Source organism: Arachis duranensis, chromosome 6 (genome assembly GCF_000817695.3).
Source record: "Arachis duranensis cultivar V14167 chromosome 6, aradu.V14167.gnm2.J7QH, whole genome shotgun sequence".
Lineage (NCBI taxonomy): Eukaryota > Viridiplantae > Streptophyta > Magnoliopsida > Fabales > Fabaceae > Arachis > Arachis duranensis.
In genome coordinates, this window is record NC_029777.3 from 10,629,558 (window position 1) to 10,644,353 (window position 14,796).

The 14,796-nt window shown below is 39.3% G+C and overlaps 1 protein-coding gene across 1 annotated transcript; it reads right to left on the reverse strand.

The window, feature by feature from the left end:
• Nucleotides 1–3,205: 3,205 nt before the first annotated feature.
• Nucleotides 3,206–7,298, reverse strand: LOC107492634 (transcription initiation factor IIB). Its single transcript, XM_016113678.3, has 6 exons — nucleotides 6,646–7,298; nucleotides 5,900–5,924; nucleotides 5,002–5,247; nucleotides 4,745–4,833; nucleotides 3,838–3,914; nucleotides 3,206–3,605 (listed from the first exon to the last, which is right to left on the reverse strand). Exons 1-6 carry the CDS (start codon nucleotides 6,996–6,998, stop codon nucleotides 3,472–3,474), a joined length of 924 nt encoding a protein of 307 aa, XP_015969164.1. The 5' UTR covers nucleotides 6,999–7,298; the 3' UTR covers nucleotides 3,206–3,471.
• Between the last annotated feature and the right edge of the window lie 7,498 nt (nucleotides 7,299–14,796).

Sequence of the window (14,796 nt, forward strand, 5' to 3'; positions counted from 1 at the left end):
TTACCATTCAATCAAATATTCTTACATATTTCTCATAAAATAATAAATGTAATTAATCGATAAAAAAAAGAATTATACCATATATTAACATTCAAGCAAATAATAAGACTTATAAACAATTTTTTAATTGTTCTACTGGTGACCCCAACTTATACATACAGATTAGGGTTTTAGAAAAATAAAAACTAAAAGAAAAAAAAGAAGTAATTATTGATATGGTAATTTATGCAGGATAAGAAACGAATTGAAAAGCCAATTTTTTCTATTGTGTTTATATTCCCATTCACTTGATACTAAAATTTCTGCAGTTCTTTTTTAAATATACATTTTAAGCTGTGCCCTTTAATTTCTTCCTGCTATATTGAATATTTTATGACAAAATCATCTAATATAAATGAAATGGTGGTTTATCCTTATCTGAAACTGCTTTAAAAAAGTTTTAAATCCTTCCAGGCTTTTTGTTTGTTGCTTTGTTGTTCTAATGTGCAGAAAATTTATATGTTCAAATGGATGGATGAAACTAATTTTGGTCAGAAAAATTATACTATATGGAATCACAACTATTTAAGCATAATTATTTTGCTTTTATTTTAGGGTACCTTTCAAACAGATCATATATATAAATAATATTAATCTCAGCTTAATTTAATTTAATTTAATTTGTTGATTGTTGCGTTGAGGTGTCCGTCCACATCATTTTCATATATATGTCATACATCTTCCTCCTTTATATATGATTTTTTTTTGTTGCATAATTAATATGGACATATTGGAGTGTGTTTTTAAGATGATTGTTTGATTCTTTTCTTTTTTCAGTTTTAGATAATAATGACTTCTTTTGTAATAGTTGTTCTTATTAATTTTTTTTTTGATTTTTTTTGTTGTCTACGGTATTCCTCTGTCGCTGATTAATGGATTACTACATGCACAAGGCAGGATTCGAACTCCCAACACATGCTTAAGTGGACAAGTGAATTGACCACTCGACCAATCCAAGTTATTTTTTTATTTTTTTATTTATTTTTTTTTCCTTTAGTTGTGGTCATGATAATGAGGACAAGGATCAAGGCAGCCCAATGGAGATGAAATTAAAATTTAAGGAATAAGAATATAACAAAATTAAGTTGCGGGCGTATAATGGTTAACTCTTTAGTCCGTTTAAATAAATGATGTTTTATGATTCATCGATGTTATTCTTATTGTTCATATTATTATTACTGCCTTTTGAGTGATTATTACATTTGGTCTTCTCTTTTGGCTGTGTCATTATCTATGTATGTGTTATTATTACTTAACCAACACCCTCTACTACTTTTTTTCACTCCCTTCATTCCATTACTAACTGAACTCTATCTATCTATCAAAGAGACAAACGCACATTAAATAAAAGAATTGGCTTTCGTTTTCATGTCATTTTGTTAGTAACCATCCATCCAAACACTCCATTAAGCACGTGAATCTTGTGATATTATTAGCTTCAGCTACCTCTATTTACCAAAAGTAAAACACACTCACATCTTTTGGGGGGTTGCACTTTTCATAGCGACTTCTTTGTCTGTCAAGTGTCGAAAGTTTGAACTTCCAAACATCACTGGAATCTCAACTTTGTTTCAGGCACGTGTAACAAACTATATGTGATGTGTACAAATTCAAATTGTTGAACAACTGTGAGAGCAACAAAATTATGAATATTGCCCATGCTTGCTCAAGTCTTCTCTTTTTTTTTTTATTAAATAAATGATATTTTTGTAAAAATTGCAAATTAATTGATAGGGTGAATTGTTAAAACTGTCCCTCAACTTTCATCTGTTATTTTAAATTTTCATTTAATCAAATTGGTCCTCCAAATTTTGTAACATCAATCGTATTTATTATTAGTTAATGTTCTATGCAAACTCTATCATTTTGACTTTCTTGTAGGGTGTTTTATTTGAATTTGTAAGAATTTTAAACTTTTCACAAAACGACAAATGTGAAATGCAATTTTAAAATAAGATTAATGTTGATAAATTCTGTCTTTGTGTGTGCAGTAACTCATTGGCCAGCGATATAGACTTTTAAATGAAGCTCAATCCGCAATGGATTAGTCATTGGCTTGTCTGGCAAATTATTGCTACTATCATGACTTCATTTCACAGACATAATAATTCAACAAAAATAAAATCTCCTGTTAAATTAATTTAATTAATATACATAAAATTATTTTCGAAACAGAAGTCCCACTGAATAAGAATGTAATCCCCACCAGTTCTCTGTAGAAAGATCTTTATCCTCATTCCCAGCCCACTCCATTCCCACAAGAAAACTTTTGCAGTTTTGTCACATTTTTGAATATCCCCAGATACCCACTTTTACAGAATCGCAAAGAAATCTTACATAGTTGGGATTCTCTAAAATATTTACAATATAGTCCCAACTCATTTTATTGTATTTGCTTATGAGTAACCGAGTAATTATATTTGGGAAACAACCTCAAGCACTTCAAAACTTATTTAACCACTCTCTAACTAACCCCAAACTCAACATCCAAAACGGAAAGCTCAGAGTAACTCAGACTAATAACGATTTAATTAATGAAATCAAGCAATTAGAACTCTTTATGCCAATAACATGCGATTAGGACTTGATTTTGGCTTTTGGGTATAAACCTTGGTGTTAAACATAATGCTTTCACTCATTGTAACCACCCTAGTTGCAGCTTCACCTGGGCACCGCGCGAAGGCGCGCGCACATAATCGCAGGGATCGGCCACCAAAATTGGCTCTCCCCCAACTGGACTGTAACACTGCCACCTCGAACTCCAGTGCGACGGTAGCATGGGATACCCGCTTGGGATAAGCACAGCAGCAGAGTTAGGAGACAATAGGAGGCTTCTGGTTCCTTCTCTTTCAGTAGATAAACAAGTAAGCAGCAATACCATTGAAGCATTCAACCTAGAACAGAGCATTAACATCCTCCGAAGAAGTGCAGAGTTGCTGTTTGCGCAGTGCTGTTTTAGGTGTTTTTGGAGTGTGATTATTAAATTGGTGTTAAAGTATTTGGGTAGCAAATACACCATAATGAACTGGACTATATTATAAATACTTGAAGCAGCTCCATCGAATGGAACTCTCTGAGAGAGTCATCAAATACTTTGCCTACATAGTAATCTACAAAGCTACAAATACAAATAGCCAATTCAATAAAAGGGGTAAGAAGAAAGGCGTGAAATTTGAACTCTTTCAAGGTCAAGCAACTTTTTATATCAATGGCCCCTCCTTCCCCAGGAATTAATCATCAAATAGGGAGGGTGAACCAAAATGAACGGTTGAGTTAATAGCAAGTAGAGTGGTTAAAAAATAAGATAAGGCGCTTTCTTTGCAAAGTAAGTATAAAATAAAAGAGTCCAGTACATCCAAAACATAATGCTCCTCCATGGCATCTAAGATGTAATTGTAAATATGGCCGCTATGCTCTCTTCTGCTCTACATTTCAAGGGCTGCAAAGGTTCTTCAAATCTTCCTCCTTTGCATACCAGTTTGGTATTATTTTTGAAACATGAGGATAAAGATCCTTGTACGAGTTCCTAATGGTTCCTTCTGCAACTCCTGTGGCTAATGATATTTCTGCACCAACACAAATAACAAGTGTAATAAAGGAAATAAGGAATAGCTGCAACTATGATATATATGAATATTTTTTTAAGAAACCAATTCAAAAATCAGAATTAGTTCCAAGTTCCAACCCCATATAGATCAACAGATCAACAGACAATTTATACAAACAAATAGGCCAATCGATATGTTTGCAATTTATGCCTTCAAATCTCTCATCTAATCATATAAGTAGTGCACCGACCTTTGAGAGCTTTTTTATCATCTGACAGCTGAGTTATGATGTATATCACTGCTGCAGCAATTGATATGGGACTCCGCCTGGAAGATTTTAATTAGCATTAATAGTAACAGTAAAGTTAGCAACTAATTGAAGATTATGAATAGCCAAAAAGAAATTTTGGAAAAAATTAAGGTGAAGTGGAACAGACTCCACATGAACGTCAAATGAAACATAAGAAATAAGAAATGGATTTATACAAGCAACAATGCAATCATTTGTCATTTAAAAGTGTTCATCGGAAATATGAGTGAACTAGTTATGCATATGTAACAAAGACACATAATAATGTCCATTCACATGCTCAGAACTCAGACCTCTTGTTTTTTGATAAGGAGAGTTCAAATAGAAAGCTAATTCTATACAACCCTCAAGAAGATCCTTGTGTACAACATCGAGTCTTCACTTAGTAGTACACACACACACACACACCTCCTCAGTTTCCACTCTTATACATGCCTCATATCATGGGCCACGTCATAACACACCATGCAATCCACTTCTCACAAAGAAACAGCACACACAAAGTTAAATGGCATGTTTCAGACCCATATTCACACCCTTCACTCTGTTCTAAAAAGACACGGTTAATTCTAAAGCAAAACTGCAGTCTAAAATATTCATAAATAACTAATTTTAAGCCGATATTCTTCATTTTGTTCTGTTCAGTTTTTGCTTTTACCACCTAAATTTCACAATAAGGGTGTGTTTGTTTCAGGGATAAAACTTCATGGATAAGCACCATATACATTTATTCCACATATGCTTATCAATGAAAACATAATCATAGAGTAGTATGGAAGAGTAAACAAAAACCTGAAATGATGAAAAATCAACCCTTAGCAGTGAGCAGAGAAACACAAGAACTCACCGTATATCAAACTCTTCTGATCTCTGAACAGCTTCTTGAGCAGCTTTGACAGCTTGATTATTCATACCAAGATTAGAACAAAATCGCCTCTGAAGAGTTAGATGAAAATAACATAAGTTATACAACAATTAAAGTTATGTGAATAAGCTAATATCTCAATCAAAATAGCAAGTTATGTTTCATGTCTATACCCCCAAAAAAAAAACCACCACACACACACACACACACACACCCATCCACCAAAAAAAAAAACTCACCATAAAGTCACCAGCATGTATTGTTCCCATCTCCACAGATTGACCTTTCTCCAAACCCAGTTGTTTCACTATGTATTCTTTTAGCATCCAGATGTTAAAAAAATCATAGGTGGTACCCTTTACAGTGCGTGGCTTGTCCTCCTGTCTACAAGCAATGTAGAGGCAAGCAGCCAATAATGCATCCTGATTTCTTCCTCTACTAGACTTCTGATCTTCAACCCGCTTGTATATCTCATTAGCTCGATCCTTAAAATAAAAAACCAAATGCAACATAAGAGGATTAAAATATTTAGTAACTTAACACGAAGAGTTTGAAACCTGAGGTTCGTGACAAACAAGATAAATAATTAAATACGACTATCATGGTAAAAAGGAATGACACATGAAATAACACAGTATTCTTCTGACATATTTGGCATGATTTTACCACCAATACACCTAGCTACCACTCATTGCCAAAGGATGGTTTTAAACAGCATGCACAACGAGTATAGTCATCTACTAGCAATATGAACCTCATGGAATGTTTTAAAGGCATTTATCCATTTTCCAAAAAATTTGAAGTTTCAGGGATCCAAGCACTTCTGAGCCATACATAATGAATTACTCAAACCTCAAGAAGCAAGTTCTAAGGTCAAGTGATTCAAACATAGCATTATAATTACTGTCTTGGAACGCACCCAAACAATAATGAAGCCCAACTAGCCAAGAACGTCTAATTTATCAAATGCTACAACACATGAAAAATAATTATTGATTTGTTGAAGATAGTAGAATTAGAGCTTCAATGCCTAGAGTGAACCACAAGTGTTAAATACCCAGTTTCACACAACTTGTATGGCATTCATTAAAAAATGCAGGAACAAGAAAGCTAATCCTGTATGAGAGCATCAGATACCTTGATGGTTGCGACGAGTCCCAACCTGAACACAATCAGCAACAACAGTTAATTTCTCAACTGTCTTGTCTCATTTAAGAGAAAGCTTGTAACTGATCCATCATATATACCAAAATAATGCAAATAATAAAATTCTAAGATTTTAACTGCAACGATTTCAGTTGATATCACCTAGATTCGACAAATAAGGATGCGATATTCTGAAAATAAAATTATATAAAGTAGTGCCGACTGAAAAAGATTGGTCAATGAACAATCCAAACTAAAACACCACTTAAGGTTATCCTTTAGATTTGGACAATTGGAGTTAACATCTAGAGTTGCAAGCACTTGTATTATTTCATTGACAATGCTACGTTCTAGCAGAATGTTTTCAGTCACTCAAACATGATCATCTCAGACATTACATGATACCCAGAAATCAATCCATCCACCAAACCCCCTTCTTTAGTTTTCTATTCTTTTTCTAACTTTCCAATCACGTAGAACCAAGACACATTCGCATAAGAAAACCCCAAAGCAAATAAATCACAATCAAACATCTTTTTTTTCTTCCTTCAACTTAATAAAAAAATAAAAAGAAACGCTAACTCAAAACAAACGAATAAACAATCAAATTAACAAAAGGACATGCCGATCTAACAAAGCGAATCATCATCAAGCAGAATTCCGAATTCACATAATTTCTTCAACGAATAAAAACAAAATTCGCAATTGGAAACACAACAAGCGCGCAAAACCGATACCTATCGGACATAGTGGCGATTGTCTTGAAAGCGAGGATGAGACCGCGATCAGGATTAGAGCCACGGTTCTGCCAGCGGCCAAGGGAAGACGAGAACAACTCGCCGCTGGCGCCGTTGGGCTTGGCGATGACAGTGCTAAGGCCACCGTCGGCAAGGAGCGGGTTAGTGGGCCCGCCGACACGAACCGGATCGTTATCCCCGGACTCGTTAGCAAAGGTCCTCCACTCCGAGGTCTCGTCAATGGAGTGGGACTCGAGAACGAGACCGCACTCGGAGCAGACGGTGTCGCCGGCGGAGTGGTCGAAAACCACCTCCGTCTGCCGCTTGCAGTCGGAGCAAAACGCATCAGACATGTTGTCGTTTAGGGTTCTCTTTCTCTCTCTCTCTCTCTCAAACCGTTTATATCTTTCTCCCTCTTTTTTTGTGATCTAGGGTTTTCGGTGTTGGTGGTGGTTTTAATGATTGTCTTTAATGTTTTTCCGGTATGATTTTGATTTGGAGTTTCGATTCGAGATGAGAGAGATTATTCCTTCTTTTTATTACAATTTTTCGTGTTCACGGTTATGGATTTTGCAGTTCTGGTTTCGATGAAGGAAAAGAAGAACGAAAGGAAGAGAAAGCAAAGAGGAGATTGCTTTGCAACAATAGAAGAAATTGGGGGCGCGTTTGGTATTTATAGAAGAAAAGGTGAATGAGTGTCTTGATCGGGTTGGGGAAAAAAAGGGGTGAGATAAATAAATAAAATAATATTTTATCATTTATCTTATTATTTAATTTTTATATTTGGTCATTTGGATTTGAATTGTTTTGCGTGTGTGTATATGCGTATGACTGGCTGGTTTAGGATTGTCATGTGGTTTACATGGGTATGAGATGAGATAGCTTAGCTTGGATGCAAGGTTTCGGACTCACCACTTTTATTATTTATTGACATTAATTAAATTACTAAATTTGTTCCAAACAAATACTAATAGAAAAATTTACAATAAAGTTACCTCTAAACAAAATACTTAACTAATTCTAATTAAGTTATTATAATAATTTTTAAATTACACGCTTCTTTCTCTTTTTTCTTTTTCATTTCCTTTTTTTTCTCCTCTTCTTCTTCTTTTCAAATTCGTATACGCAAATTTTTTTTCTTCTTCTTCAATCTTGTTTCTTCTTCTTCGTTATCGTCATCACTAATAATACCAATATTTTGCGAATATCTTTATTAGTTTTGATTTTCTCTGCTGCCATCATTAAATAATTTCGGTTTATTTTTTAATTTATTTTGGTTCATTTGTGTGTTAATTGAAGTTCACTTGACGATGTTGATAAGTATTGACTAAATTTTTTATTCCTTAAGTAATTTCGGTTTATTTCTTAGTTTAATTGAGATTCGTTTTGATCTAGAAATGAATTTGATATGTTTTTGTTAATAATCGAGTCTTTTTTTAGCAAAAAATAATGAAATTTTTATTATCACTTTATTCAATTGTATTAGATTTCATTTCATTCCATTCCATTCAATTTGTCTTGAAAGCTATTCCAACCATTGGGATAAATTATTTATCAACAACATAGCTGGACTGCAAATGAACCGAAAATATTATTAAAGCGAAACCATTATATAATACCCTGATCCGAAGAATTAAGCCTAGCTAAGCACCGGCCTTCATATAAGAAGTCGGTGTTGACCACGACCTGCTCTAAAGAAGTCGGGCACGAGATTAGTTGGCAGATAAACACTCATTCAAATGAGTAACCGCCCCTAAAATCTCTCTAACCGCTTCATAACGCCATATCTTAACCTCCCTAAGATAATGGGGACGGTTAGCACCCTAAAGACACGGCACTACTCCAACGGTGGTTATTGGCTCGCCACTATAAATACACTGACACCCCTCAGGTATCTCTAAGCCCAATACTCTCTAGACCTGCTTACACTCTTGCTAACTTAGGCATCGGAGTGTCTTTGCAGGTACCACCCCCCATTCACCCACGCGAACAAGTCGGACGGAGCCTCCCGAGTTGCAGATCCACCCGGAGCCCTCCTCCTTCATACGTTTGGGCCACTAAACGCCATCCATCTTATTAATCTCCGGTTACCCACCGTAACATTGGCGCCGTTGCCGGGGACCCGAGAGATCATCCATCTATGGCGGATAGATCCCACGAAGAAGGCCATGTGGAAACAGATTCTGAACAAGAGAATCTAGACATGGGTAATGACAATGAAGACCTGGCCCAACCCCAGGAAGATAACAACCAACATAGAGAGGGTACCTCCGGAGTAAAGAATCCGAAGGTAAATTCCTCAGATGGGCGTGAATCAGAAAAAGGCGGACCATCCCACGTAGCCGAATTAATGGGATTAGTCCATAGCCGCCTGGAACAATTGGAGCAAGAGCGGGAGAAACAGAAGGAAACTGAAAGGTACCTCAAAGAGGAGATGGAGCGGCGAAAAGAGTTAGAAAGAAAACTCTTACAGCTGGAATCTTCCCTCAAGAATCACAACTCCCGCGACGAACAAGAAGAACAACTCTTGGGCGGAGACGATCCTTTCATCGAGGACATAATGAGGGCGAAAGTTCCGAGAAACTTCAAAAGCCCTGATATGGACCTCTACGATGGAACCACGGACCCAAAGCATCATCTAAGTAACTTTAAAAGTCGGATGTATCTAGCTGATGCTTCCGACGCTACTCGATGCAAAGCTTTCCCGACCACTTTGTCGAAAGCAGCAATGAAGTGGTTCGATAGCCTTCCCCCGAGATCGATCACTAGCTTTGAAGACCTCTCAAGGAAGTTTTTGATGAGGTTCTCAATTCAGAAAGACAAGGTAAAACATGCACCGAGCCTCCTGGGAATAAAACAGGAGGTCGGAGAGTCTTTAAGAGCCTATATGGAAAGGTTCAACAAAGCATGTTTGGAGATCCAAGACCTGCCCACAGAGGCGGTCATAATGGGGTTAGTCAATGGACTTAGAGAAGGTCCCTTCTCACAGTCCATATCTAAAAGACACCCCGTCTCTCTAAGTGATATACAAGAAAGGGCTAAAAAGTACATCAATATGGAAGAGAATGCAAAATTAAGGGACCTGAGTTGGCGACCTGGACCCCCTCCCTCATCTAAGGAGAAGGAAAGGGAAGTCAAGAAAAAAGAACTCGGTCTCGAGAGGCCCAGGAAATATCACTCTTATACTCCTCTAAAAACCTCTATAGTGGATGTATACAGAGAAATTTGCCACACCGAAAGGCTGCCACCCCCTAGACCTATTAAAAATAAAAAAGGGGGAAGCCGCAGCGATTATTGCGAGTACCATAAAATATATGGTCACTCCACTAACGACTGTTACGACCTTAAAAATGTGATAGAAAAGCTGGCCAGAGAAGGTCGGCTTGATAGATATCTCATGGAAAGGTCGGACAGCCATGGGAAGAGAAAGCGAGATGATATGGATAGAAGAGACCCACCACCGCAGACTCCAGAGAGACATATCCATATGATCTCAGGAGGATTTGCGGGAGGGGGGCTCACTAAATCCTCTCGCAAAAGACACCTCAAAAGAGTCTATCAAGTCAGGGAAGAGTCACCCGACCTCCCCACTATCTCGTTCACAAAAGAGGATGGGCAAGGGATAGTCCCCGGGCACGATGACCCCGTGGTGATAACTATGATCCTAGCCAATGCCCATCTCCACAGAACCCTAGTAGACCAAGGAAGCTCAGCGGACATCCTTTTCAAGCCCGCCTTCGACAAGCTAGGGTTAGATGAAAAAGAGCTAAGAGCCTACCCCGACACCCTATATAGATTAGGGAACACGCCAATAAAACCACTAGGATTTTTACCCCTTCACAGCACTTTCGGAAAAGGGGAAAAATCAAAGACTCTGAGTATAGACTTCATAGTCATTGATGAAGGGTCAGCCTATAATGCCTTAATTGGCAGGACTACCCTTAATCGGCTCGGAGCAGTGGTATCCACTCCCCACCTCTGCATGAAATTTCCGACCTCAGCGGGAATAGCAACGGTGAGAGGAGACCAAAAGTTGGCGAGGAGATGCTACAATGAAAGCCTTAATCTGAGAGGAAAAGGAAAGGAAGTCCACACTATAGAGCTCGGTGGCGCAAGGGCCAGAAAAGAGCTACGACCTCAACCGGGAGGAAAAATCGAGGAGATACAAGTCGGTGAGGAGAAAGAAAAAAACACTTACATAGGAGCCAACCTAGGGGAAACCCTAAAACAAAGGTTGGGTGAACTCCTGAGAACTAATTCTGACCTCTTCGCATGGAAGGCTTCCGACATGCCCGGGATTGATCCCGAGCTCATGTCCCACAAGCTCTCGGTTTACCCAGGGTCCCGACCTGTACAACAAAGAAGACGCAAGCTCGGCCCGGAATGAGCCCTAATAGTAGAAGAGCAAGTACAGGCGCTCCTGGAAGCTGGCTTTATTAGAGAGGTCAAATACCCAACATAGCTAGCCAATGTGGTGCTAGTCAAAAAACAGAATGGTAAATGGAGAATGTGCGTCGACTATACCGACTTGAATAAGGCATGTCCTAAAGACCCTTATCCTCTACCAAGTATTGATACCCTGGTGGACTCCAGCTCGGGGTACCAATACTTATCATTCATGGACGCCTACTCGGGATATAACCAAATCCCGATGCACGAACCCGACCAGGAGAAAACATCGTTCATCACACCCAGAGCCAACTACTGCTACGTGGTCATGCCATTCGGATTAAAGAATGCAGGAGCCACATATCAAAGATTGATGAATAAAGTGTTTTCTCCCCACCTAGGGAGCTTGATGGAAGTATACGTCGACGACATGCTAGTAAAAACCAAGGAAGAAGTCGACCTCTTAACCGACCTCTCACAAGTCTTTGACACTATAAGGTTGCATAGGATGAGGCTAAATCCTGCAAAGTGCGCCTTCGCGGTCGAGGCCGGGAAATTTCTAGGGTTCATGCTAACACAGAGGGGGATTGAGGCCAATCCCGATAAATGCAGAGCCATCCTAGAAATGAAAAGTCCGACTTGTTTGAGAGAGGTTCAACAGCTCAATGGCCGACTTGCAGCCCTCTCCAGATTCTTGGCAGGATCGGCACTGAAATCCCTTCCACTATTTCCTTATTAAGGAAGGGATGCCAATTTGAATGGAGCACAGAATGCGAGGAGGCGTTCCAAGAGTTCAAAAGATTCCTAAGTCAACCTCCTATCTTAACCCGACCAATACCGGGGAAGGACCTCGTCCTATACCTATCCGTAGCAAACAGGGCTGTCTCGTCAGCCCTGATAAGAGAAGACGAGGTCGGACAACACCCGGTCTATTTTATCAGTAAGGTCCTACAAGGCCCTGAACTAAGGTACCACAAACTAGAAAAGTTTGCCTACTCCTTAGTGATAGCCTCACGAAGGCTACGACCTTACTTTCAAGCTTACACAATAAGGGTCCGCACAAACCAGCCCATGAAGCAAATCCTCCAAAAGACGGATGTTGCGGGAAGAATGATTCAATGGGCAATAGAGCTCTCCGAGTTTGATTTGAGATATGAAACTCGGACAGCAATCAAAGCCCAATGCCTAGCCGACTTTGTGGCAGAATACGCAGGAGATCAAGAGGAAAAGCCGACTACATGGGAACTCTATGTAGACGGATCCTCCAACAAAACAGGGAGCGGCGCAGGTATAATATTGGCAGATGAAAGAGGAACCCAGATAGAGATTTCCTTAAAATTTGAATTTCCGGCTTCAAATAATCAGGCAGAATATGAAGCCTTGATCGCCGGATTAAAGTTGGCAGAAGAAGTCGGTGCTACAAAGGTGTTGATATACAGTGACTCACAGGTGGTGACCTCCCAAATAAGCGAAGAGTATCAGGCAAAGGACTCTAATATGAAGAGGTACTTGGAAAAAACCTTGGAGCACCTAGGGCGCTTTGCAGAAACCGAAGTTAAACACATAACTCGGGATCTAAATAGCAGAGCAGATGCCCTATCCAAGTTAGCAAGCACCAAACCAGGAGGAAACAACAGAAGCCTGATTCAAGAAACCATCCAAGAACCCTCGGTATCAAAAACAGAAGATAAACAAGAGGTACTTAAGGTAGTCGGTTTAAACCTCGGATGGATGAATCCCCTAGTCGAATACCTGAAATTCGACATCCTCCCTAAGGAGGAGAAAGAAGCTAAAAAGATCCGAAGGGAGGCACAACATTATACTTTGGTGAGAAATGTCCTTTACAGAAGAGGGATATCAGCGCCATTGCTAAAGTGCGTACCGACCTCAAGAACCACCGAGGTGTTGGAGGAAGTGCATAGTGGGATCTGCGAAAACCATCTCGGAGCGAGGTCGCTGGCCAGGAAAGTAATCCGAGCAGGATTCTATTGGTCGACCTTGCAGAAAGATGCCACAGACTTTGTGAAAAAATGCCAACCATGTCAGATGCATGCAAATTTCCACGTAGCTCCACCAGAAGAGCTCATCAGTATCACTTCTCCCTAGCCTTTTGCAAAATGGGGAATGGATTTGTTAGGTCCTTTTCCCCAAGCGCCAGGACAAGTCAAATACTTGATCGTGGGAATAGATTACTTCACAAAGTGGATAGAAGCAGAACCATTAGCTACAATCACCGCTCAAAGAAGTCGCAGGTTCCTCTACAAAAATATCATCACAAGGTATGGGATACCTCATTCCATTACCACGGATAACGGAACCCAATTCACCGATGCCACCTTCAGAAGTCTAGTAGCCAGTCTGAAAATCAAGCACCAGTTCACCTCGGTGGAACACCCACAAGCCAATGGGCAAGCCGAGGCAGCCAACAAAGTCATACTGGCAGGACTAAAGAGGAGACTGCAGGAAGCAAAGGGAGCTTGGGCTGAAGAGCTCCCTCAGGTGCTATGGGCTTATAGGACAACCCCCCAATCCGCCACAGGAGAAACACCCTTCCGACTAGTCTACGGAGTAGAAGCCATGATTCCAATAGAAATCAATGAGGAACGCCCAAGGGTAATTCTCCATGATGAGGTCGGAAATATACAGGGGCACAAAGAGGAGCTCGACTTGCTCCCCGAAGTCCGAGAAGGTGCCCAGATAAGAGAAGTGGCATTAAAGCAAAGGATGACTACCAGATACAACAAGAAAGTCATTCGAAGAACATTTGTCCCGGATGACTTGGTCCTCATCAGAAACGACATTAGAGTCAACAAATCAAGAGAAGGAAAGCTCGCCGCAAATTGGAAGGGGCCATACAAAATCAAGGAAGTGTTAGGGAAAGGTTATTATAAAGTAACCGACCTGAATGACACTGAGCTACCAAGGTCGTGGCATGCTTGTAATATGAAAAGGTACTACAGTTAAAAGCGAACTCTACTCCCTGATGTACTCTTTTCCCAACTTCATGATTTTTTCCCAAAAAGGGTTTTTTCTGGAGAAGGGTTTTTAACGAGGCATCATAGTAGAGGCTAAGGGAAATAAGTTGTCAAGACCCTTAGTAGCAAGAAGGTACCTCCACAATTAATAAAGATCTTTTTACTTTACAATATCTCTTATAATATCCTTCTTTATTTTTCTAAGTCTTTCTACGAAACGCGCCGACTTAAGCTCGACAAAACGTGAAAATCCCATGAACCGACCTAGATGGTCGTCAGGATAAAACGACGAGGTACAAGTCGGCGTAAAGAGGTTATATGAGTCGATCGTAAAAACTCGGGAACAATCCGACTCTTAAGTCGAAACGAGAACCCGAGTAAAACGAACTCGGAAGTATTCCGAGTAGAAGAAAAACGCATCGCAAAAATAGCCTAAGTCACGGAAACTCACTAAAGCGAAGTTGAGTATAAAGGATAATGAAAAGAGATTGAAAAACCTAGGATTGAAGGCTGCATAAAAGCCCTCAAGTTAAAAGGCTCGAAAAAACGAGACAAGCCAAAGAAAAGGTTTTCAGAAGAAAGATCAAAAGAGTTTTTGAAATATCAAAAACAGAAAAGCATACACGCATAAGGTAACTTAAACCCTTATCCAAAAAAGGGCGTTCGCTTTCTTAAAAAACCCTTATCCAAAAAAGGGCACTTATCAAAATATTTTGTTTACGGCCTTAAAAGGCCAAAAAGGATTGTTAGAGCTGCACAAAATAAATAAAAGTTTAAAAAAGGGGGG